The sequence below is a fragment of the Trachemys scripta genome, chromosome 3, assembly GCF_013100865.1.
Source record: "Trachemys scripta elegans isolate TJP31775 chromosome 3, CAS_Tse_1.0, whole genome shotgun sequence".
NCBI classification, from domain to species: Eukaryota; Metazoa; Chordata; order Testudines; family Emydidae; genus Trachemys; species Trachemys scripta.
In genome coordinates, this window is record NC_048300.1 from 32,929,541 (window position 1) to 32,956,477 (window position 26,937).

A 26,937-nucleotide genomic window follows, 5' to 3' on the forward strand; every position below is an offset into this window, starting at 1 on the left:
ATGAATCCATGCTGACTATTCTTGATCACTTTCCTCTCCTTGAAGTACTTCAAAATTGATTCCTTGAGGACCTGCTCCATGATTTTTCCAGGGACTGAAGTGAGGCTGACTGGCCTGTAGTTTCCCGGATCCTCCTCCTTCCCTTTTTTAAAGATGGGCACTACATTCGCCTTTTTCCAGTCATCCGGGACCTCCCCCTGATCGCCATGAGTTTTCAAAGATAATGGCCAATGGCTCTGTGATCACATCTGCCAACTCCTTTAGCACCCTCGGATGCAGTGCATCCAGCCCCATGGACTTGTGCTCGTCCAGCTTTTCTAAATAGTCCTGCACCACTTCTTTCTCCACATACTGTGCAGTAGTCTGGGAGCTGACCTTGTTCATGAAGACAGAGACAAAAAAAAGCACTGAGTACATTAGCTTTTTCCACATCCTTTATCACTAGGTTGCCTCTCCCATTCAGTAAGGGGCCCACACTTTCCTTGACCTTCTTCCTGTTGCTAAAGAAAGAAACCCAAAGAAACCCTTCTTGTTACTCTTAACATCCCTTGCTAGCTGCAACTCCAAGTGTGACTTGGCCTTCCTGACTTCTTCCACTTCTTGTAAGCTTCTTTTTTGTGTTTAAGATCTTCAAGGATTTCACTGTTTAGCCAAGCTGGTCGCCTGCCATATTTACTATTCTTTCTACACATCGGGATGGTTTGTTCCTGCAGCCTCAATAAGGATTCTTTAAAATACAGCCAGCTCTCCTAGACTCCTTTCCCCTCATGTATCAGAGGGGTAGCCGTGTTAGTCTGAATCTGTAAAAAGCAACAGAGGGTCCTGTGGCACCTTTGAGACTAACAGAAGTATTGGGAGCATAAGCTTTCGTAGGTAAGAACCTCACTTCTTCAGNTTATGAGGCCTACAAATTCTGGGCCCCATGCAGTCTTCCCTGCTCACAAACAGGGAAGAATTAATAGGAGAAGCAAAAGTGGATAGGAACCTGGGAGGCAGTGACCATGAGATGGTCAAGTTCAGGATCCTGACACAAGGAAGAAAGAAGAGCAGCAGAATACGGACCCTGGACTTCAGAAAAGCAGACTTTGACTCCTTCAGGGAACTGATGGGCAGAATCCCCTAGGAGAATAACATGAGGGGGGAAAGCAACAGAGGGTCCTGTGGCACCTTTGAGAGTAACAGAAGTATTGGGAGCATAAGCTTTCGTGGGTAAGAACCTCACTTCTTCTTGCATCTGAAGAAGTGAGGTTCTTACCTACGAAAGCTTATGCTCCCAATACTTCTGTTACTCTCAAAGGTGCCACAGGACCCTCTGTTGCTTTCCCCCCTCATGTTATTCTCCTAGGGGATTCTGCCCATCAGTTCCCTGAAGGAGTCAAAGTCTGCTTTTCTGAAGTCCAGGGTCCGTATTCTGCTGCTCTTCTTTCTTCCTTGTGTCAGGATCCTGAACTTGACCATCTCATGGTCACTGCCTCCCAGGTTCCTATCCACTTTTGCTTCTCCTATTAATTCTTCCCTGTTTGTGAGCAGGGAAGACTGCATGGGGCCCAGAATTTGTAGGCCTCATAAACATAGGCCCTTCTTCCCACACCAAAACATATGGAGTATTCTTTCACCCCTTAAGTCCTAACTATGACCTTTTCACAGGTCCAGGACTCCCTAAAAGGGTTAGTGGGGCTGTTCCATTCCATATTTCTAGCCAGGTATGCCCAGGATAATGATAAATACCTTACTAGTGATTTTTTTTTTTAAATGTTCTATGTACATGAAAACAATCAGTATAAAATTGAAGAGCAGGAAGCAGCTACACAGACAGCCTAATTACATACATCAAGGTAGGAAAATCAGAGTGCAGCCAGAGACACAGGAAACAGCAGGAAATTTCCATAGTTCTTGTTAGGTAACTCCTTTATTTTTTATGTCTTATTCATTCTTTTTGTTTAGTATATATATACTGAGGTAATACTTACACTTTGTCATATCCAGAGCTCCAGGGATATCCTGTGTCTCTTAATGAGGGTTTGATTTTACTTTCTTGAGACATGACACCAGATTGTTTCCTACTGGATTCATCCATCATTAAAAAGGCAGCTCCAAGACATTACAGAGCTTCCCAGTTCATAATAATGAAAATTTGGAAATATTTTCAGGTGTTTTTAATGCCAACCTGTAATCTTTTTGTTTAACTTTGCATATTACTCCATAGTCATCCCAAACAATAGTATAAAAAAAAATCACTAGTTTTCTTTCAAGTCAATTGCAACTAGAGATCTACACTGCAATTTGGTCTCAGTCTTTGGATAATATTTACAAAGCAATAAAGCCTGTCTGGATATAATCTGTTTCTTTAACCACTAGAAAAGTTAGCAACAGTCCAAATGGAAGGTTTTCTTTCTATATAATTGCTTTGGTGTATAATCCAAGTCTTCGATGGGATACATTATTCTTCTAGCAGATACAACTGGGATACTCTATTCATCTGTCAGTCTTTCACAGTTCCAGCTACTTCATCAGAGGATTGTAAACACGAAAGATCAATGCTTCAGCTCCTGTGCTGCTGCAGATGTCAGAGCTGTAAATATGGTGCGATCTTTCTATTTGCCACAGGAGCCTCAATTCCTTCCATTTCCATGGGCTAGATTTCACCCAAACCAGTTATTAGCAACTTTTTTATGTTGAAGCTCCTGCTCATTCACCTTGGGATGCAGTGGCAGATGGACACCCCCGTTCCCTTGCACCATGTCCAACACAGTGGCCATGGTCTCTCCTTTCTCTGTTCTTTTTCTTTCTGGTATCTCCTTTTCTCACCTCATCCCTCCCGCCTGGCTTGTCTCTTTCTCTTTTGTACATTTTTTCCCCTTTTTCTTCTTATACTTTGTTCTCTTTGCTGGCTCTTCTCCTACCCCCTTCTGGTGGTTCTGTTACCCCCTCTCCATTCCCTAACTTTACCAGATAGCTACATGTTGCTTGGGGTGGGGGCATCCAGTGGTGCCAACAAAGCCGGGGGAGCCAGAGCAGCAGAGAAGAGAAGCCAGGCATTAAGCCTGCACCCTTGTACATGAGACCCGTTCTCACAGCCAGCTACATTAGGGCTCAACAGACGCAGGGAGTGAAGGGGGGGGCTGCTTTTAAGAAGTCATGTGACAGTGTGTTTGTAGTGTGTGCAGGAGTGGGGATGGGTCTGAGGCCCTGCAGCTTTCACTATCCACTCTCCATTAATACATACTGTCTTCCCTCCCCCCCTCCCCCACATCCAAACCAATGTGGCACTCTTATGGGGGCCTGCCCCTCTACACTGAGCCAGGGAGTCTCAGAAGGGTAGGAGAACATACTATTCTCATGCTTCAGAGTAATTTGATTGCCTCAGAGGTCACAAAGGAATTTCCCCCTCAGATTAAGCATTATACAGCTGGCCAGGTGCATCATGTTTTGTTTGGTTTCTTTGCCTTCCTGTGAAGTGTAAGTCATTGGACACTGGTGGAGGTAGAATACAGGATTAGATGAAGCAGTTGTCTGATCTGATATGGCAAATCGTCTGTTCCTAACAAAAATGGATAGCGTAGTCTTTGCTGCAGTCTTAATCTTAGCTACCGTCTAGTGTTCATAGTTCCCTAGGAACAATTGATTCTGTCTGTAGAGGCATGAGGACTTTATTATGACAACTATCTTAAAAAACATGATATACCACGATAGCCACTACAGTATTTCCCTGCTCAACCATACATATGTGAATGTATTGAACAGGTGTTGGTAGAAGGAATTAACTTTAGTAACAAAAATTATAATGTTCACTTTCTCTATCACACAGTGTGCACAGAAGGCTACAACTCTGGACATGTTGAGTAGCTTCAAGAATGAGGCAAGGATACCAATGTCAATTGCAAAAGGCAGTAACTGATAAAACACCCAAGCTATATAACCCCCCCCCAGAGAAATACAAGCAAGCTCTGAATGGAGCAATATATTGAACCAGCCCCTACCTCTACCAAAAAATGGCATGGTATCTTTAATGACAACACCTCCGTTTTTAAGATCTCATCTGAAACGCCAGGACATAATAAACTGCAAGGAACTCAACTTGTCTCCCTCAGAAGGATGAAAGGCTGAATCAACAGTGGTGCAATTTGAACCCATGACTCCAAGTAGTCTCTGTTATTTCAAACTTGGGTCTTAGACCGCCAAGCCATTCCCTCCAGCTGTATGTTGTAATACACAACCTTCTTTCTTCCCAAACTAGACTATTCCCACAAATCAGGTCATACAAAAGTTTCAAAGAAATGGTGAAAGTCTGAAGAATTATCAACAGCCTAAAATTAGTTTCCCTTCAACCAGGAAGTTCTTCAAAATATCAAACTATTTGAGAGGGGGTAATTTTATATTTGTCTCATGCTCATTCGACATTTATATTAAAAAAGCATATGAAAAAGTACAGATAGTCACGTGTAAGAAAAATTATACGAAGACAAATACATCAAATAAACCCTGATTTACCCATTACATAATTAATCCACCAGAAAGGCTCTTGAGACAGTACACAGAATCATACATTGAGCCTAATGTTTCACATTTACTCCAGTTTTATACCAGTGTAATTGCAATGGAGTTCAACTGGTGTAAAACTAGAGTAATGCTGGGAATCAGGCCCTTGTGTACGAATGAGGGATCTGGTAGGAAGATGTTATCTCATGGCTGGAGATACCAAACCATTTTAGACAATACATGCAAGAAACATCACTTACCTAAAGCTCTCTGGGTACTCAGCGAGAGCCATGTTGATGACATCGAGTGCATGCTGATAGTGCTTTTGGGCTGAAAAAAGGAGAGCCAGTAGATGAAGTGAATTCATATCATCTTTGCACAGTTTCAGTGCTTCCTGAAGGTGTTCTATAGCATCAGAAATCTGAAAAACAAGAAATATTTTAGTACCAGTCACATAACTGATCTCTTTCCCAAAGGTATGACACTTTTTACACACTCATGACCATTAGATATCTTGGCATCCTACTTGGGAATGTGGTGGGAAAACTGACTTTTGAAAGAAATTTAGCTGCCAGCCCAAATTAATGGACTGTCAGCCTAGGAAAGCATGACTTGCCCTGAGGTAAGTGGGGAAATGGGATCCTGGGAGGAAGCACAAGCAGGAGAGCGCAAGAGGAGAGGACTACTGTCTCATGCTGAGAAAGAGGGACGATCGATGAGTTATCTTAAGTGCCTATACACAAATGCAAGAAGCCTGGGAAACAAGCAGGGAGAACTGGAAGTCCTGGCACAGTCAGGGAACTATGATGCGATTGGAATAACAGAGACTTGGTGGGATAACTCACATGACTGGAGTACTGTCATGGATGGATATAAACTGTTCAGGAAGGACAGGCAGGGCAGAAAAGGTGGGGGAGTTGCGTTGTATGTAAGAGAGGAGTATGATTGCTCAGAGCTCCGGTATGAAACTGCAGAAAAACCTGAGAGTCTCTGGATAAAGTTGAGAAGTGTGAGCAACAAGGGTGATGTCGTGGAGTCTGCTATAGACCACCTGACCAGGGGGATGAGGTGGACGAGGCTTTCTTCTGGCAACTGGCAGAAGTTGCTAGATCGCAGGCCCTGGTTCTCATGGGAGACTTTAATCACCCTGATATCTGCTGGGAGAGCAATACAGCGGTGCACAGATAATCCAGGAAGTTTTTGGAAAGTGTAGGGGACAATTTCCTGGTGCAAGTGCTGGAGGAACCAACTAGGTGCAGAGCTTTTCTTGACCTGCTGCTCACAAACAGGGAAGAATTAGTAGGGGAAGCAAAAATGGATGGGAACCTGGGAGGCAGTGACCATGAGATGGTCGAGTTCAGGATCCTGACACAAGGAAGAAAGGAGAGCAGCAGAATACGGACCCTGGACTTCAGAAAAGCAGACTTTGACTCCCTCAGGGAACAGATGGGCAGGATCCCCTGGGAGAATAACATGAAGGGCAAAGGGGTCCAAGAGAGCTGGCTGTATTTTAAAGAATCCTTATTGCGGTTGCAGGAACAAACCATCCCGATGTATAGAAAGAATAGTAAATATGGCAGGCGACCAGCTTGGCTAAACAGTGAAATCCTTGCTGATCTTAAACGCAAAAAAGAAGCTTACAAGAAGTGGAAGATTGGACAAATGACCAGGGAGGAGTATAAAAATATTGCTCAGGCATGCAGGAGTGAAATCAGGAAGGCCAAATCACACTTGGAGTTGCAGCTAGCAAGAGATGTTAAGAGTAACAAGAAGGGTTTCTTCAGGTATGTTAGCAACAAGAAGAAAATCAAGGAAAGTGTGGGCCCCTTACTGAATGAGGGAGGCAACCTAGTGACCGAGGATGTGGAAAAAGCTAATGTACTCAATTATTTTTTTGCCTCTGTCTTCACGAACAAGGTCAGCTCCCAGATTGTTGCACTGGGCAGTTCAGTATGGGGAGAAGGTGACCAGCCCTCTGTGGAGAAAGAAGTGGTTTGGGACTATTTAGAAAAACTGGATGTGCACAAGTCCATGGGGCTGGATGCGCTGCATCCGAGGGTGCTAAAGGAGTTGGCGGGTGAGATTGCAGAGCCATTAGCCATTATTTTTGAAAACTCATGGCGATCAGGGGAGGTCCCAGATGACTGGAAAAAGGCTAGTGTAGTGCCCATCTTTAAAAAAAGGGAAGGAGGAGGATCCAGGGAACTACAGGCCAGTCAGCCTCACCTCAGTCCCTGGAAAAATCATGGAGCAGGTCCTCAAGGAATCAATTATGAAACATTTAGAGGAAAGGAAAGTGATCAGGAACAGTCAGCATGGATTCACGAAGGGGAAGTCGTGCCTGACTAACCTAATTGCCTTCTATGAGGAGATAACTGGCTCTGTGGATGAGGGGAAAGCAGTGGATGTGTTATTCCTTGACTTTAGCAAAGCTTTTGATACAGTCTCCCACAGTATTCTTGCCACCAAGTTAAAGTAGTATGGGCTGGATGAATGGACTGTAAGGTGGATAGAAAGCTGGCTAGATCGTCGGGCTCAACGGGTAGTGATCAGTGGCTCCATGTCTAGTTGGCAGCCGGTTTCAAGTGGAGTGCCCCAAGGGTCGGTCCTGGGGCTGGTTTTGTTTAATATCTTTATTAATGATCTGGAGGATGGTGTGGACTGCACTCTCAGCAAGTTTGCAGATGACACTAAACTAGGAGGCGTGGTAGATACACTAGAGGGTAGGGATCAGATACAGAGGGACCTAGACAAATTAGAGGATTGGGCCAAAAAAAAACCTGATGAGGTTCAACAAGGACAAGTGCAGAGTCCTGCACTTAGGACGGAAGAATCCCATGCACTGCTACAGACTAGGGACCGAATGGCTAGGAAGCAGTTCTGCAGAAAAGGATCTAGGGGTCACAGTGGACGAGAAGCTGGATATAATTCAACAGTGTGCTCTTGTTGCCAAGAAGGCTAACGGCATTTTGGGCTGTATAAGTAGCAGCATTGCCAGCAGATCGAGTAACGTGATCGTTCCCTTTTATTCGACATTGGTGAGGCCTCATCTGGAATACTGTGTCCAGTTTTGGGCCCCACGCTACAAGAAGGATGTGGAAAAATTGGAAAGAGTCCAACGGAGGGCAACAAAAATGATTAGGGGTCTGGAGCACATGACTTATGAGGAGAGGCTGAGGGAACTGGGATTGTTTAGTCTCCAGAAGAGAAGAATGAGGGGGGATTTGATAGCAGCTTTCAACTACCTGAAGGGGAGTTCCAAAGAGGATGGACTCGGCTGTTCTCAGTGGTGGCAGATGACAGAACAAGGAGCAGTGGTCTCAAGTTGCAGTGGGGGAGGTCCAGGTTGGATATTAGGAAAAACTATTTCACAGGAGGGTGGTGAAACACTGGAATGCGTTACCTAGGGAGGTGGTGGAGTCTCCTTCCTTGGAGTTTTTTAAGGCCCGGCTTGACAAAGCCCTGGCTGGGATGATTTAGTTGGGAATTGGTCCTGCTTTGAGCAGGAGGTTGGACTAGATGACCTCTTGAGGTCCCTTCCAACCCTGATATTCTATGATTCTATGAAAAAATGGCTGGGGATGAGAAAAGGAGTTTTTTGCCCCAGTATGAAGTAGGTGGCATACAGCTGCTATTGCAAGGTTTCAGGAGAGGTGGGAATAGTAGACATGACCCAATACTCCCCTTATTGCTTTGGCTTTTGTGGTTCCATGCTGTGCACAGACCCAATAGCCATACCCCTAACATGACCAATCCCCATCAATCATGGGGAACTGCCAGGGTCTCTTTGCATGGTATGAACATATACATTTTTTCTGATGTACTTTATGATCACTGCACAAGGCCACTCATGATTTGGCCCAAGAAAGCGAGATCTAAATGATGAAAGTCCAAGGGTAAAATATGCTTAAGATTCAGAACAGTGTCAGGAAGGAGAAATGTCTCTGTTAGTTGCAAGGTAAAGTGCAGTCCTGACGCATACAACAGAGGAACATCATTAGAATCAAGTTCCCACCAAGTTCAAAGCTATGACTATCAAGCAGATAATCATATGATGCTGAAATGAATGCAGTCTAAACATATTTTTCACTCATCTGTAGGATAAGCCCTTTCTTTCAGCATTTACCTCTCTGATGGATAACTCTTCCCTTCAATTCCAAAAATGCTAAGACCCAGGACAAGAGCTATCTGATTTGTTGGCTTTCTCCTTATTCTAGATTTACCTTTATTCCAACTTCTCACTGGATTGATTAAAAATTCTCTAGAGAAAATGAAGTTTCATTTATCCAAGTGGCTAGAGAAACCAACTTTCATTTGTTTAATCCAATATCTTTCAAAGTAACACCTACACCTCCCCCCACAAAAAAATGTAGCAACAAAATTAGAAGATCCTCCTGGTGTTTATCAAAGTCATAAGGAAAGATCTGATTTTTTTTCATATTAAACATGCCTACCACTTTATTATTTAAGTAGAGTCAGAAAGGGTTTCTTAGCACAATAACAATGTTAGTACCCACACAGAATTCTCCTCCTACAGCATAATTAGGAACAGTGGACAAACACAGATGAGAAAAATAGCACTTAATGTCAACAGACTCTACTCCTTTACTGGAAGCATTATACAAGTCAACTTGCAATAGACCAGACAGAAAAATTATGAGGTAAATTTCCAGAACAATAATACCAAGAAACTTGGCAGAAGTCAATGCAAACTTCTTTGGAAAGGCAGAGACTAATTATCTATTGACAGATGCCACAGCTTATTAATTTGAGTAGCTATGGAATATGGGAAGCCTGGAAGTTTGAAGCCCAGATGGGGTTCTGAAACTCCATGGCTGTACCGTAGGTAGGTTGCCAGCTCAAATTCCCTGCCAGTGCTGCCTTAACAGCAATCCCATCTCAGCTGCACCACAAGTCCTAGCAGGGCCTACGATAGGAAGATGCTACATTATCTGATTCATTATTCTGTTAATAAACAGATGAAAAACACTTTGCAGGACACATGTGTACAATATTGTGCATGTTGCAATGACCGAGGCACAAAGATATTGCTATAAAACGGAGCTGGTGCCTTCCAGCACTTGCAAAAATTGCCACAGAGTAGAACATTTACAACATTGCCTCCTATTTTAGGGTTTATTTTGCTACACATTTGCTTAACCAACAGGCTGGGAGGTTACCTTTCTCCTCCAGTTCATATGCATGAAGTATGAAGACTTTAAAAGCAATTTGCAATGGCAGAATATATTTTTATATTTACAGTGGTTCAAGTACAATATTTCAGATGCAATGACTTCAGGCCCCTTAGATTACATGACTTACCAACCCCAGTCCTGCCAACTTCTGTATCAACTGTGAGTTTTAGGTCATTAATGAAACACTAATATTTAGCAAATCTTTTGCATTTGCAGTGTCCATTATTTCATGCTATAGGATGGGGATTATAGAAAGGAGAAATTTCATTGACTAGCAAAATTTCCCATTAGAAATAGCCTTGAACCAAAATACTAAACACCCAGAGCTTTAGCAAAGCAAGGATCCAAATTGTTATGACTTGGGCCTATATTTAGCTTTTACTGCACAGGAAGCTGGTATATTTGCACAGGATGGTAATTCGACTGCTATCAGAAATCCAAGCCAGGACACACAGAGACTGTGTGATGAAACTCAGGCTGCTTTGGTTAGTCTGAGAGCTAGCAGAGACAATCAAACTACAAGGTCTGTCTGTGTCCAGGAGTCTCATCAGAACACAGGTGACGTGTGTGGGGGGGTGTGCGGGGTAACATGCCCCCCCAGATTTCTCAGGACGCCTCTCGCTAGGACGCCCAGCAGCGAGGAAGCAGCAGCTCCCCCTGGAGGTGGCACTCACCATGTGTCCATACAGTATGGGGAGGGAGGAAGCACCAGGGTGGCTGGCTGCAGGCTGAGCACCGAAACAGCAGCAGCCTCCAATGTGCCTATCAAGGAGACGGCGATTTGGGGGTGTCATATTCCCCCTTCTAACAAAAAGTGACTGATAGTGAAATTCCACATTGGAGAATTATTAACCGAAATTCCTGTTCACTGAAATGGTCCAGCCCCAAGCACCACCTCACCCTGGCGCCACCCACCCCGATGGCGCATGGGGAACTGTGCATCCCAACTGCGTTGCCCCTTTTGTTGGTCTTGTTTTGAACACTTGCTAAATTGACTGAGGCTAGTTCAGGCAGGAAGGGAAGGCTGCAAGTGCTGCAAGGGGCTGGGCAGCCACAGGACAGACAGCAGGAGGCAGTTGCCAGTGTATGTTGTCTACGTACATATCAAGTTTCAGGGGCTGGAGGTGGAGGCAATGCATGCGGTAGTCATGTGCCTCCACACAACCTTTCAATTGTGCCCCCCACTACCCCCAGTTACGTGTCACCTCTGCGTAAGAAGCTTATTTCTATAAACCCAGGATCCAGTTGTTTATATATTATAACTTAGTCCTGTCTCTTCTCTACCACAGCAGACACCACAGGAATTTTTAGCCAATCTGTTCTCCCTGAAATCATGTTCAAAAGGGAAAAAAAATAAAAAGGACTATAGGAGAAATAGCTTAAAGATGTTTTCCCTACTATTTTGCATTCACTTTTCCCTTATTTAAGTACAGACACTCTTGAAGTCTGTAGATGCTTTCTGGAAATCACCCCTTGAAACTTCAGGTCTTCATTGGCAGCCAGCAGATGAAGCTGATCAGTGAGTGCTCTAATCCTCTGGCTGTCTTTCCACTCCTGTTTTCACAGGAAGGAAAGTCAAATCAAATAAAACAACTTCAATGCAAGTTTTAAAATGGTCTGAATATTGTTTGTGGTTGTTACGGATCTGACATAAATTTACTTGGTACTCGGCACAAAACATGGGAACCAGGACTGAAAATTAACAGGAGTTCTGACTGCTCAGTGGGGTCCTATTTCCATGGAAACAAACTGGCAAAATCATGGTAAGACTTTTAATGCTGACTTTTCAGAGTGACATTTTAAAATGTTCACTCTACCTTACTTTTGCTGATGAAAACTCTGTTACCACAGAAACAGGAGGAGGAACACAAATAGCACCCTGGAGTTGAGAGCTACAAGTCTCATTTGTCAATTTCCTTGGTTGACTGCCAAAAGAGACCTGCCTGGGCGTAACCAACACCTGCAAATGCTGGCCTTGGCCAGGTACTTCAAGTTTGGGGGTGGGGGGGGAAGGGAGATAAAATAAAAATCTCCTTATAGATCTGAGCATTTTTTAATTGAGATAAATTTAATTGAAAAATGTTCCAAAATATGTCCCAGGGACTGATCCAAAACCTACTGAAGTCAACTGGAGTCTTTCGCTGATTTAGTGGTAATGGAATCAGGCCCTAGAAAAACACCACCACAATCAAATGTGGATGTCTAATATAACATCACCATTCTCTTTGGTGGTTGGAGGTACTCAGTCCTGTTCCATCCCCACCCCGAGGAACACTTCTAATCACCCCGCCTTACTTTGATTTCTTGCTCTTGTGAAGGAGGAAAGTTTGAGTTTTTTTCTGATTCCCTTCTCCCTTCCCAGACAGTGATTTTAAGCACATAGCAGAAACATACATTGTTGAAAATATTCCAGGGAGGCCTCTCAGGCTAGAGAGTTTTTCCAACTTCCTTAGCACCTTACTGGCTCAGTTGCTGGTTTTGCTCCATTAAAACAAAAACCAAACAGAACATTTTCATCAATCTATGGGAGTCTGAGACCTGTATTTTTCAACTGCATTTAAGATATCTTATTCAGTGCAGTGTGGCCTAGTGGACAGAGCACTGGATTAGGATTTAGAAGACTTGGTTCTATTCCTGACTGTGCCACTGGCCCGCAGGGTGGCGTTGAGCAAGTCATTTACTTTTCCGTGCTTCAGTTTTCTAATCAATAAAAAGGGGATAATGCTACTGACCTCACTTGTAAATGGGTTTGAGAGCTATGGATGAAAAGTGCTATATAAGAGCTAGGAATTATTATTAGTAGTAACTGACTATAAAAACCACAGATCTGATTTTTCTCAGCAATAGACATTTATGGCCAACTGCACAGGACTGGACTCTTTATTTCTTAGCACTTTGTTACACCCCAATAAAAGTTTTGTGACATTCACTAGTTAATAAATCGGTCAGAGGTAAAAAAGAGAAAAAAGATAATCTATCCTGCAGTTAAACAGAAAAAGAACGTTAGATACTTTAAATAATTAAGGATATTAAAAATGCATTACCTAATGTTTATCATTAACTAATTTGGCAGAAGAAGAACAGGATATTTTACATCAGTCTAAAAATAAAGATGTCTCAGGTATCTCTACTCGCTCCAAGCATGCTTTAAAGATTTATATCCTGCTAGACGGAGAAGAACTGGGGCAGCATAGCAAGGACCAGACCAACACAACAGAGGTATAGGGTTCACACATCTACTAATTGGGGATAAGTGGTAGAATGTCAAGGAGAAACACACAGGTGGGAAAGAGATAACAAAGGAAGTGGGTGGGGGAATAACAGACCGAATGAAAAAAAACAAGAGGAGAGGGAGATGATGAAATGAGAGGTGAACAACAACATTAAGACTAGAACCTGGAAAAGAGAAAGGGAAACAACTTAAAACCTGATGAGTTAATAAAAGGGGGTGGAGGGGGAGAGGAAATAATTACAAAGAAAATCTCCCTTTTATTTTTAAGAATAGTGATTGAAAATACCTATTACAATATTCTTTTAGCATTTTTATTCAAGGAAGAAGCAAATCAGACTGCCTGAATGAATAGCCAAAAACTATCACCAAAAGAAGAGTAGCTGGATATTGTTTGAATGAAAGGCCTGAGTAACCTGCACTGTCAGGCATACAGTAGTTGATGACAAAGGCAAATCAGCTGTTTTCATGATCCTTTCTATTTGTATTCAGCCTTGCAGCACACTGCTCTTATTATGAAAGTGCTACAAAAGTGACATTAAGAGTATGCACACTTGGACCAATTAGTTTAACCTAATGAACAAACAGCTCACCTAATTATCTTGGGAAAGTAAGAAGTTTCTGATTGTTTGACTCTGTGGTATAGACTAGGGAAAGTAATCTGCAGTGAACAGACAGCCTGCTAAGGAAGGAAAATAAGCTGATCAAATTTTCTAATCTATCTAAGAGGGTTCTTAATAAACAGGGACTTCTTTAAATAAAAGGTATTGGCTTTGAAAAGATAAAAGACAAGCTTTTTCTTTAACACGGCATGGTTTTCTTGAGCTAAAACCTGCAGTCACATTTGACTGCCAAATAATCCTATTGCCTGGAGGTTTCCAGAGCCCACAGAAAGCTTAACTAAAGATGCTGAATTATGGAATAAGCAAGTCCTTAATATGGATAATCTGAGAATTGGTTCGATATAGTACCTTACCAGGAACAAGACAGTGTTTGGGCAGGAGGGGACTATGACAGGGGGCAGGGTACTTCCTGGTTCCTGAGGAACAAGAATTAAACACCTCTAGCTCATCTTCACTCTTCCCTTCCCAGATGCTTAGAGCAGGACCTATAGGGCACTCCTTGGGATACGAAGCTGGATGAATGACTTTGAACAATCATGCTTGGTAACAGGATTGCAATGAGCCCCAAGCTGGGGAGTTTCTGCTTACATTTATGTGAACTTATTTTGATTTCCTGGTATCAACTTTGTTCAATTAGGAAAAAACAGTGATGACTCTGACTGGGTTTGGTTTCTTTCTGTTAAGTCATTCCACCAGCTTCTAGTGACTCAATGGTTGACTGTACCAAAATTGCCAGCATTGCATATACCTGTCTGACAAGAGCCAGCTGCAACGAGACGTAGAGGATGATTTGGTGGTCTTCAGGGGCCAACTGATGTGCTCTGTAAAAACAAATGAACAATAAGAAAAGGGAAGTGAGTGTCATACTGTACTTTTCATAATCTTCTCTGCCAGAATGAAGCCACAAATTACTTATACATAAAACCATATTCCAAGAAGAATTCTACTCCCACAAGTGCAGAGCAGATAGTAACCAGACAGACGTATGTGAGTGCTCTGCCAGCTGTGCCAAGTTCATGAAACCAGCAAGTAGGAACAGCAATAAAAACGCCACGCATCAGGATTTTATACAGCCAGATGCTAAGCTTCACACACTTGCAGAACACCATTTTGACAGTGTGAGATAGATGAGTTATGGCAGGGCCTTTAGCTATCTGACTATGATGGAGAAGAGGGCTGTGCAAATCGGCAGCTTCTAATTCATGACCTGCATCCTTTGTGACACTGTTTTAAGCGATTTAGGCCAACTGAAGTAACACTCGAACTGCCTTCTACCACTGACACTAAAACACAACAGCCTTTCTCTCTTCCTGGATGTTTTAATGAGAGTTCTACAAACAGAGAGGGATTAATACTGAAAATAAAAAGCATTAACTGCTGGTATTTTTACCACTATTTGTATTTCAGGAGCCCAAGAGGTCCCAAAATCAGAATCCCATCATTTGGGTTTCCTTTCAGGATTTTTGAAGGGTCACTCAGATAACACTCTTAAAATTGTTACTGACTCCACTGCGGCCGACACAGCTAGTTCATCTCCTAGTGCTCTTTTGCAGTAATACCTTTACACAACAGGAAAGGCTGATCATACCAAAGAGATGTTTTCTAACTCTTTGGGCTGTACTCCAACAAACAGAGAACTCTGCACCTGTGCTGTCCTACCATAAGCAAGTGCAGTTGAAGAGTGTATGAGGGAGAAATGAAAGACTGACAAGCATGGCAGCTAAGCACTGCCAAACTATTCATTCACTAATAAAAAGATTTAAGAGTTACTGCTGGAAACGAAAACCACATACCATTTCAACGTCAGTTACCACAAAGCTATAGTCATAGCTGATGAGAAAAAAGCAATTGCATTGATGATTTTAATTAACGGCTCTAGAATCAATTAGTTTAACTTGGACAAAGAGAGCCCTTTATCTCTACTTGTTTAGAACTTCTCTCTGAACCTGTGGCCAGCGTGTTCCACACCAAAGATATTATTCATCTGATTAGGATTTGACATTGGATATATCATGTTGCAGTGTGTATAATCAACATACTGATCTTTTTACCAAAGACCAAATCCAACCCTGATCCTGACTACTGTGGTAGGATGGGCTGCCTGTTTTTTACATAGTTATTATAAAATATTCAATAGTCCCTTTAACAATAGACGGAAGGGTTAAAAAGGGGGGAAAGTTCACAGGGGTGTATGTGAACACTGACTGACAATGGCTTGGGAAAGAAAGAAGAGCTGCTATTTTGTTGCTCAGCATCCCCTTAAAGGGCATTAAAAAATAATCAAACTGATGGAATTAGGCTTCCAGCTGAGACACCCGTGTTTAAGGATGGCTTCGGGAGTCTATATCATGGGCTGAGAGTCTACATGTACTTTGGAACTGATAAACATAAATACACTGAGACACAGGGTATTAGCTGGCTGACTCTAGTAATGCCCCAGCTTGGCTGAACTATGAGTATCTGATGTTTGTCTAAAGACTTATCTGTTTCCTAGCTAGAGTTAAGATACCAGGAAAACAAGTCGTAGTCAGTGGGAAAGGTCAAAGAATAAAAATAAATACAGTTAAAAAGCAAGGCAGCATAGCAATTACATGGAAATAGCACTGTCATGGAGTTACTACATGAGTCTAGGTACGTGTTACTTGAAAGAAGAGAGACTTGGTAAAAGTGGCAATTTCTTGCTCTTCAGATTACCACGTGGTGAGTATCCAGTCACATCTGCTGACTTTAGTGACAAAAATAAGTTTTTACTACTATATACTGTTACTGCTGCAGAGCCAGCATAGATGACAGCGAGTGAGATGGATTCTATTCTTTCTTGTGTAACATCAACAGAACTTTTTACTAAGAAACAATTACAGAGTCAATTGGCACAAACTCCCTGAATACAAAGCAATTGTCCAGGTGTAACCAACGGCAGATTTTTGATCTGCAGAATCTCTATTATAGATGATAATGTGCAAGAAAAAAAGAATTCAGTCTGACTTAAAGACCTTATGTTAAATTTAGAACCCCTGATGACACGTACTTTAAAACAGCTAAGATAGATCGAGTTTGTGAGAGTAATAGTTAGGAAAAAAACTTTTTCCTTATAAACTTGAGATGCATTAAACTTGGAACCTCATAAGGTCATTCTTACAGTTAACTTTTCATAATAGATTTAAAACTCAATTTTTGTCTTGTTTTGTAATTTAAGAAAAAAGGTGATACTTCACAAAAGTTAGCTTTTAAATGTAGCCAGATGACCTGCTGCATTCTTGCTATTGTAGGAGTCATTTGGAAAGACAATTGCGGAGATAAAAAAATTTTTTAAGTACATCAGAAGCAGGAAGTCTACCAAACAATTGGTGAAGCCATTAGACAATCCAGATGCTAAAAGAGCATTCAAGGAAGATAAGGCCATTGTGGAAAAGCTAAGTGAATTCTTTGCATCTGTCTTCACTGCCAAGAATGTGAGGGAGATTCCCACACCTGAGCCATTTTTTTTAGTTGACAAATCTGAGGAACTGTCCCAGATTGAGGTTTCAAAGGAGGTGGTTTTGGAACAGATTGATAAATTAAATATGAATAAGTCACCAGAAAGACCTCAAGTATGAAATTGCAGAAATACTAATTGTGGTATGTAACCTATCACTTAAATCAATCTCTGTACCAGATGACTGGAGAATACCTAATGTAAAATAGGCTCCAGAGTGATCCTGGTGTGGTCAGATGTTGGCTGAGTGTGCGTTCATTTAGTGTGCTGTCCCAGCTCTGCGCAGGCAATTACAGGTCCATAAGCCTAACTTCAGTATTAGGCAAATTGGCTGAAACTATAGCAAAGAACAGAATTAGCAAACACAGATGAACACAATATGCTGGGGAAGAGTCAACACAGCTTTTGTAAAGGAAATCATGCCTAACCAATCTACTAGCATTCTTTCAGGGTGTTAGCAAGCATGTGGACAAGGGTGATCCAGCTGATATAGTGTACCTGGACACTCAGAAAGACTTTGACGAGGTCCCTCATCAAAGGCTCTTAAGCAAAGTAAGCTGTCATGGGATAAGAGGGAAGGTCCTCTCATGGATTGGTAACCGGTTAAAAGATAGGAAACAAAGGTTAGAAATCAATGGTCAACTTTCACAATGGAGAGAGGTAAATAGTGGGGTGTTCCAAGGAACTGTACCGGGATCAGTGCTGTTCAACATATTCATAATGATTTAGAAATGCGGATGTACAGTGACGTGGCAAAATTTGCAGATGATACAAAATTAGTCAAGATAGCTAACTCCAAATCTCCAAAGAGTTACAAATGGATCTCACAAATGGGTGACAAAATGGAAGATGAAATTCAATGTTAAGAAGTGCAAAATAATGCACAGCGTAAAACATAATCACACTATATGCATAAATTGATAGGGTCTAAATTAGTGGTTACCACTCAAGAAAGAGATCTTGGAGTCATTGTGGATAGTTCTCTGAAAACATCTGCTCAATGTCCAGTGGCAGTCAAAAAAACTAACAGAAAGGAACCATTCGGAAAGGGATTGATAGTAAGACAGAAAATATCATAATGCCACTTTATAAATCTATGGTAACCCCACACCTGAAATACTGTGTGCAGTTCTGGTTGCCCATCTCAAAAAAGATGTATTAAAATCAGAGAATTTACAGAGAAGGGCAACAAAAATGATTAGGGGAATGGAACAGCTTCCATGTGAGGAGAGATTAAGAAGACTGGGACTGTTCTGCTTAGAAAAGAGATGACTAGGCACAGATATGATAGAAGTCTGTAAAATGAATGATATGGAAAAAGTGAATTGGGAAGTGTTATTTATCTCTTCACATAACACAAGAACCATGGACACCCAATTAAATTAATAGGGAGCAGCTTTAAAACAAAACATAAGGAAGTACGTCTTCACTCAATGTACAGTCAACCTGTGGAATTCGTTTGCCAGGGGATGTTGTGAAGGCAAAAAGTATAAGTAGGTTAAAAAAAGAACTAGATAAGTTCATGGAATCATAGAATATTAGGGTGGAAGTCATCTAGTCCAACCCCCTGCTCAAAGCAGGACCAACACCAACTAAATCATCCCAGCCAGTGCTTTGTCAAGCCGGGCCTTAAAAACCTCTAAGGATGGAGATTCCACCAGCTCCCTAGGTAACCCATTCCAGTGCTTCACCACCCTCCTAAGGAAATACTATTTCACAATATCCAATCTAGACCTCTCCCACTGCAACTTGAGACCATTGCTTCTTGTTCTGTCATCTACCACCACTGAGAATAGCCAAGCTCCATCTTCTTTGGAACCCCCCCTTCAGGTACTTGAAGGCTACTATCAAATCCCCTCCCCCTACTCTTCTGCAGATTAAAGAAGCCCAGTTCAATCAGCCTCTCCTCATAAGTGATGTGCCCCAGCACCCTAATCATTTTTATTGCCCTCCGCTGGATTCTCTCCAATTTGTCCACATCCTTTCTGTAGTGGAGGGACCAAAACTGGAGATAATATTCCAGGTGTGGCCTCACCAGTGCCGAATAGAGAGGAATAATCACTTCCCTCAATCTGCTGGCAATGCTCCTACTAATGCAGCCCAATACACCATTGGCCTTCTTGGCAACAAGGGCACACTGCTGACTCATATCCAGCTTCTTGTCCACTGTAATCCCCAGGTCCTTTTCTGCAGAACTGCTGCTTAGCCAGTCAGTCCCCAGCCTGTAGCGGTGCATGGGATTCTTCCTTCCTAAGAGCAGGACTCTGCACTTGTCCTTGTCAAACTTCATCAGATTTCTTTTGGCCCAATCCTCCAATTTGTCTAGGTCACTCTGGACCCTATCCCTACCCTCTAGCATATCTCTCTCCCCGCCCCCAGCTTAGTGTCATCTGCGAACTTGCTAAGGGTGCAATTCATCCCATCATCCAAATCATTAATAAAGATGTTGAACAAAACCGGCCCCAGGACTGACCCTGGGGGCACTCTGCTGGATACTGGCTGCCAACTAGACATCGAGCCGTTGATCACTAACCATTGAGCCCGACAATCTAGCCAGCTTTCTGTCCACCTTATAGTCCATTCATCCAATCCATACTTCAACTTGCGGGCAAGAATACTGTGGGAGACTGTATCAAAAGCTTTGCTAAAGTCAAGATATATCACATCCACTGCTTTCCCCATATCCACAGAGCCAGTTATCTCATCATAGAAGGCAATCAGGTTGGTCAGGCATGACTTGCCCTTTGTGAATCCATGTTGACTGTTCCTGCTCAGCTTCCTCTCCTCCAAGTGCTTCAAACTGATGGATAGCTCCATCAATGGCTAATAGTCAAGATGGTTGGGGATGCAACCTCATGCTCTGAGTGTCCCTAAACCCCTAATTGCCGGAATCTGGGACTAGACCATAGAGGATGGATCACTTGATAACTGTCTCGAACACTGTTGGAAGACAGGCTATTGGGCTAGATATACCATTGGTCTGACCCAATATGCCTCTTCTTATGTATTATATTAAAAACTGAGATGTTGAAACTTTTTGAAGAGCATATATATTTTTAAAAGAACTAAAGAACTATTTTGGATTCATCCAAAGAGCAAAAGCAAACAGCAGCTAGTCAGGCTCTTTCTCACCTCTCCAAAGTTTGAAGGGCTTTCTTGTGCAATGTGTCTTGAGAACATTTCAGGGTAGCTGCAGGACAAGACACATATGATTATTTAACAGTTAGACAGAGAGCACTTTCAATACATTTTAAAATGTTAGCATACAATAGCAGAAGGATATTAGCACTTATATGTAAGGGTGTGAGAAACCCAGTTTTGTTTTTGGAAAAAAATGACAACAAAGACATTTTTTTAAAATATTTGTTGGGTTTTTCAAGGAATTCCCCCTCCCTCTGTTTAAAAAAAAAAAAAAAAAAAGGTTTCTCTGTGATTCTGAAATGTTTTCATTAACATAATACACATAATTTAAAGGCTTTTTAAAACTAGAAACATCAGAGCCAGACTCTTGGCCCTAGATGTTTGGTGCTAACAGCGCCCAAAGCCCCTGGAAAGCTACCCTAATGGGGCAGCTAACTAAGTAATGCCCTCACTAAGGTATACCCAGCTCTCCACCACTTTCTATCCACTTCACACAGGGAGTGTGCCAGGCTGAAGAGAGGGAATGTCAGGGATAGAGCTCATGGTGCTCTGCCAGATTCTCAGCCAGCACAGCAGGCTTTCTGGCCAAGCTGCTCCAAGTTATGCTAAGCATGGTTTTGGTCCCCAGTTGCCTCCTGTGCTCTCTCTTCAGCAGTGCCAAGTGTGAACTCAGCACAGATAAGGATCTGACTCATTGGGCTCTAATTTCTATCTGTAAAGTAATTCTAAAAAAAGTAGAATGGACGTGTTCAAGATTCTTGATATGCCAGTTAGGAAATGATAAACTTAAGGATCATTCTAGGACCCTAGACTAGAGGGCTGTGGGAATGGATAGAAGGGTACGACTTATGGATGTAATTCATTGTTATTGGATACTGAATAGAGGGGTATGCAATTGTTACGGAGGCTTGGTTTTCTAGAACCTAAAAACATCTGCCAAGTGGGCTGGGCATCTGATAGCATTGTTCTGTATTAAGCAGGCTAGCTCATATTGCTTTTCAGTCTTCACAATTCACAAGGAGGTTACTTGTTATTCTACATGCTGCTGATCAATACTGCAAAGAGGAGATTAGTGTTTAGTGAAGACCAAACATCAATGTATGAGTTTATCTGACTTAACATGCCTCAAGTTGATAGAAGTGGCAGGAACAAGTGACATAATGCAAGGAAAACACATTATTCTTTGAAAGTAAAGTAAAATACAAGCACTTTAAAGAGTTAAGTAGAAAAACAGAGGATTCATGCCCAAAACATGTGGGTAAACAGTTTCTTCAGATTCTCGAAGATCAAACGTGCCATTGAATGAAAAGCGGAACACCAGTAAGTTTGGTAATACTGCGAAGACAGACATTTTCTATGCCAATGTGGTTAGAAAATAAAGCTGCAGTGATAATTTAAGTTCTTTTTAACATCCATTTCAATCTGGAGTGGTATCTGTTAGTCTTCAACACCCAAAAAATTACAGAAAGATCAACCAGTGATTATGCCATAAAACATCTTGAAAGCCAGAGATGTGATAAGAAAATTGAAGCCCCCTTCTTTTTTTATTTTTACTAACCACATAAGCTAGTGGTTAGTAAAAATAAAACACAAAATGAACAGTTTAAAGAAATGACTGGAACACTTCACCCTGGATAGACCTCTCCAGACAGACTGAAACTTCAGGTCCACTACCTGATGTTGTAAGTAAAGACAGAAAAGAAAAGAAAAGAAAAACGAAAAACAGAGAAAAAATTAAAAAACTCAACATGGACATTAATGCTGGTGAAACATGAAAAATGATCTCATAATGGCTATAAGCATCTACCCAGGAAAAAGAAGTCTTCGTACTTAATGCTACTGATTATACATCTCTTAGAAAAACCACCAAATATTGTGGCCAAGTTGCTAGAAATGCTAATCCAAGAAGGCAGAGAAAAGTGTGACAAGGAGGAATTTTGCTATTTGTTATATATATATATATATATATATAATTTATATATTCAAACAATGAAAATAAAATGAAAAACTCTATAGAATTTATCAGGTGGAATCATCCTAAACTTCTGATTTCTGGCTGTTCAGCACACTATTTATACCTCATTTAAAAAGTAGTATAATACCTAAAATATATTGGGGGAGTTCAGAAATTCTTCCATAAGCATCAACCTCACATTTAGCTAACTGAGAAAGAAGGATTGATGTCTCAGCTATCCAATGACACTTAGTGGAACTCTTGAAGATTATGGTTCTGCTCTTCAGCAGTTGCAAATTGGTGTAGCTCTATTGGCTTCAGTATAATTATGCTAATCATACAAGCTGGAAATCTGGCCCTAAATCTCTGCCTTTGCATCCAACTACCATAAGCATGCTGAGATATGTGCAAACAATGAGGACTTTTGATCAAAACATACCATGCACTTTATTCAATGAGAGACTTTATAGAAAGGGACTAAACTTCCAAAAACTATTGGAAGATGGTTTTGAAGAGACCTGACAGATTACAAACTGATAATACAACTATCACAGTTTCAGTGGAAATGCAGCTTGATTTAATTAAGTCACATGAGATAAATCACATAAATCAATGAGAGTTAGGTGCCTTAATACTTTTGAGGATCTGGACCTTAAGAGCTTAAGTGTTACTGAAAATCAATGGGATTTAGGCTCCCAAATGCTAGATTTTCAAAAGGTGTTCTGGCATCTAAACATTTTTGAAAATCTGGTGCAAAGTCACTTTTGAAAATGGGATATAAGCTCCTTAGGCCTTAGTTCAGTGCAACTTATGCTGCAGCCCAAATTCTTATCATATATCAAATATGAAAGAATGTGATTTGATTATTGATCTACAAATTAGGAGTGGTTCACTAATAAGCAATGCCTACAGCTTTCTCATATTAGCTTGTGCCCTGAATATACTAACCATATGCAGTTCTTATGGCTAGCTAGAGAAACATTTCCCCTTCCATTTCTGATTTGTGACATTGTATCCAAAGTTCCAATCACATTCTCTGAATGGGCGGAAGCCAGGGAATATTTAAGGATTAGCTGAGGAATGTCGGGGGCAGGTATGATGAGTACTTGCATTTCACAATATATTCTGTACTTGCAGATTTTTCCCCTTGCCAGGCCTTAGTTAAACTCAGCCTATCTTCCCTTGTCTTATATGAATTCTGTATGAGACCCAAGGGAGACAAAGTTGGCACTATAGACAGTGACAAAACTGGAATAGCAAGTGGGGGGAGGAAGATACACTGTTAAAAATGCTCCAACCTATCACAGATTTTAGCCATAAAAAAAACAACCTAGAGAAGAAATAGATGTGCTGGAGCAATGAACCATCTGTGTTCCTGAGAATGAAGGAGAAATGAAGGCATCCTCTACTGAGGACAACACATCCCTCAGCTGCTTCAGTGAGATTTAGTTCAACAACACATAAGCAGATACCTTATGAGAACAAGGGAGCCACATAATAATTGCGTGGTGAGCAATCTTGTCTTATCAGGAGGGTAGCTCTTATATGTATAAAGGGACTTTTTTAAAGATTATTCAAAAAAGGCCAGAAAATGTTTTAATGATATTCAATATGATTCTCTCATCCCACTCCTGCAAAGAAACAGTCATGCTGTAAAGCAGAAAGTGTCACAAAGCAAAAGGTTTAGTTTTGAATATTCTATGTCTCTATCTCACTGGATATTGCTAACTATTGATAAAGTACGAATTAAAAAGAGAAAGCCTAATCTTAGTCAGAAAATGTCTTACATTCTAATGAACTTTCTAACAAAAGTTGTCAAGTGGCTTTGAAACAATTTATTAATTAGCACTGAGTGTGCTGTACCAATCAGAAGTCAATTTAAATGGAAAGTTATGGAAGTTAACATATATACACAGGTATTTGTGTGATCGTATCTGACATTGTGAATGTGTTTGTACACACGAGAATACACACACACACACACACACACACACAAAATCTTTCACAATATGAAACATAGGGTTTATATGGGGGTTGATTCTCCTCCTTTCACCCCCGTCAACTTCTACATCATTTCTATGATAAATATTTTATTCTTCCTATAACAAAAAAAAAAAAAAAAAACTTCTTCAGTACAGATTTGGGTTTTTGGGATAAAATGCCAGATATTCATGTACTTGGAAACAAGTATGTTTTAAAGGGATTTAATCCATTTTATTAAAATAAGATAATCTCAACGAGGAAAGCACAGTCTCTAGTTTCTCTTAAAGAATTTGCCAGACACCTCCACTAAACAGTTGGCCCTGCCTAGTTTAACACTAAAAATATGAGGTCTGAAAGGCAGAAACTCCACTATTTCATGATGAAATTCAGAAGCTAAATTGGACACAATTGCAGAGCTGCTGTAGTGAAGGTTAAGTGTTTTTTTAATAAATGAGATTGTTGTAGGTCAGAACATTCCTGAACCCTGTTAACCTCTTGAAAACTCAGAGAAGACACAGTTCCAGAAGAGAAAGCATTAAAACTCACACTAAAGCTCCTTAAATACTTTGATCATTACAGTGGAGTCCAACAGACTCCTCTACAACTTCATTTATCAGAAACCCTTTAATAAAGTTCCATTACCGAGGATAATCATTTTACTATTTATTTATTAACGTATTTAAAAAGTCCATCTGAAAATAGACTCTGGGATCTTGTACAATCGTAGAGACAATTAAACAAAATCTGGGCACGATGCCTGAGGAAGAAGGCCATTATGTAGGACTCAAATGTTTTAAAGGACTTTAGAAAATAAGAGAAAGTTCAAGTTGTTTCCAAGAGCAACTGCTTTGGGGCAGTGAAACAGAGAAGAAACTGTGTTATATATTACCAACCACTTTGGAGAGGCACTTCTCAGAGTAGCTGCCCACTGGATCAGATATGGTTGCTTGGAGACTCACAGTGACTTCTACTACTGAAGAGCACAAATATATTTGATCAAGTTGCTCTGCTGTGGGGAAGCATGCAGCAGTACTACCCTCATTGACAGCACGGAAGATAGAGCTTTTCTGTGATCTGAACTACTGCCCACAGAGACAGTAAACAAATGGGCCTAAACCTAAGCAAAAGTGGGTGATGGTGCATTAATGGGCATGGCCAGGTTGATCAGAATGCCTGCTGATTCAGCAACTACTCAAGCAGGTTTGTGTTGGAACATTTGTATTGGCGTCCGAGAGTAAATTAAGCTGCTCCTAGATGTGAGTGTGATGGAAAACAGAATTAAAAGCCTTTCCTGCACTCCATGCAATGGGTGTTAGAGCACGTCACACCTCCATGTGCCAAGCTTGCAGAGCCTACTGAGAACTAAAATATAATGCTTGGTGCTTGCATAACTCTTTTCCCGTTCAAAGCTCTGTACAAACATTACCTAGTTCACTTTCACTGTGCCTCAGAGGAGTAGATAAGTATTATTTTAATGATAGAGAAACAGAGACACAGAGCGGTTAAATGACTTGCTCAAATCCACAGAGGGAATCAGTGTTAAGCCAGGAGTTGAACTCAGGAGTTCCTGTTTTCCTTTGTGATTTATGAATGTGAAAATAGATGGAAAGTCAGGCTTTATTATGTAAATAAATGAACTCTTGAAAAAAAATTATTACACGTTTAATTCAAACACCTCAACACTTGTTGGCCATGGCAAATGGACCTTCTCCCCAAATGAATAGGAAATCTGAGCAGTTTGTGTTTGTACTTCAGCATAAAAATTCCATGTAGCCTATCAAAGCAGATGTTGTTCAGAAAGCAAGTGAATATTCCCCAGTAGTTTAGGAGTTTGATTATTTTCCATGATCAGCCAAAATTTCAACAATGTCTTTAATACGTTGCTTACACTGAAGACTCAGAATAGCTGCTTTATGCACAATATTTGATCAATCTTTACCATCAGTAGCTTGAAGACTGTATGTCAGACCCAAGGCAAGATACCCCTTAGCTAGGAACTCTCCAGCATCCTCTCCTAGATCTATCACCATCTTGGCGAAACGTTCCCCTTCCTCCAGCTGTAGGGAAAAGATAGGATGGAAAAAAAAAACAAGTTACTTGCATCATGCCCACTCCAAAAAGATTACACAGTAACAACGACCTTGTGTGCTGTTACAAATGACCAGAGAGCTGTTAGTGTAAGGAGTCTCTGTAATCACAATTCAGCACAATTTTATACAGATTAATAGTAAGCAGGAGATATAGGGTCAGATTATCCACAGAGCCCAGCACACACAAACGGAGTCAAATTTTCAGAACAGCTCTGCTCCCAGTAAGGCCACAAAATAAGTGGTCAGATTTCAGAAGCGTGGTGCAGCCTGGGACTGCTGCACCACATAACGGAGCCCCCATAACTCTCCAGCCTGGGCTGTCTCTCACAATGCTTTGCTAGTGACAAGCAGCAAACCCCTTCAGGTGCTGTGACTACTCAGCATAACAGGATGTGGAGACCCACACCCAGCTAGACTGCACGATTGCTCCCAGAGCCATTCATGAATCACACAGAGAAAGGCACCAGCCAAATGCCTCCAGCTCCCAGCAGTGTACTCAGGAATATACTGTCTTGCACTGCTCAAGACGAGCAGTGCAAATTTATTAGTTGGTTCACCACTTCATCAATGAAAAGTAGATATATATTAACCTTTGCAAACCTGAGCAAATTTACCACACACTTCAGGCAAACTCACTGGTAAAGATAAACAGTAAAACAAATTTATTGACTACAGAAGATAGATTTTAAGTGATTATAAGCGATAGGCAAAAAGTCAGAGTTACCAAAATAAAAAATATATAAGCACACAGTCTAAACTCTCAACCCT

At 41.2% G+C, this 26,937-nt stretch overlaps 1 protein-coding gene across 2 annotated transcripts in view; it reads right to left on the minus strand.

Moving 5' to 3' along the window:
• TTC7A (tetratricopeptide repeat domain 7A) overlaps positions 1–26,937 on the minus strand; it is a 283,111-nt gene that overhangs the window by 145,993 nt on the left and 110,181 nt on the right. Inside the window, exons 12-16 of one of the 2 annotated variants that reach the window (XM_034764410.1) lie at positions 26,019–26,136; positions 21,772–21,816; positions 20,134–20,191; positions 14,275–14,347; positions 4,740–4,900 (exon numbers count right to left, since the gene is read on the minus strand). In XM_034764410.1, coding sequence (XP_034620301.1) covers positions 4,740–4,900; positions 14,275–14,347; positions 20,134–20,191; positions 21,772–21,816; positions 26,019–26,136 — 455 coding nt within the window. The remainder of the gene's footprint in view (positions 1–4,739; positions 4,901–14,274; positions 14,348–20,133; positions 20,192–21,771; positions 21,817–26,018; positions 26,137–26,937) is intronic. The other variant, XM_034764411.1, reaches the window with a different exon arrangement.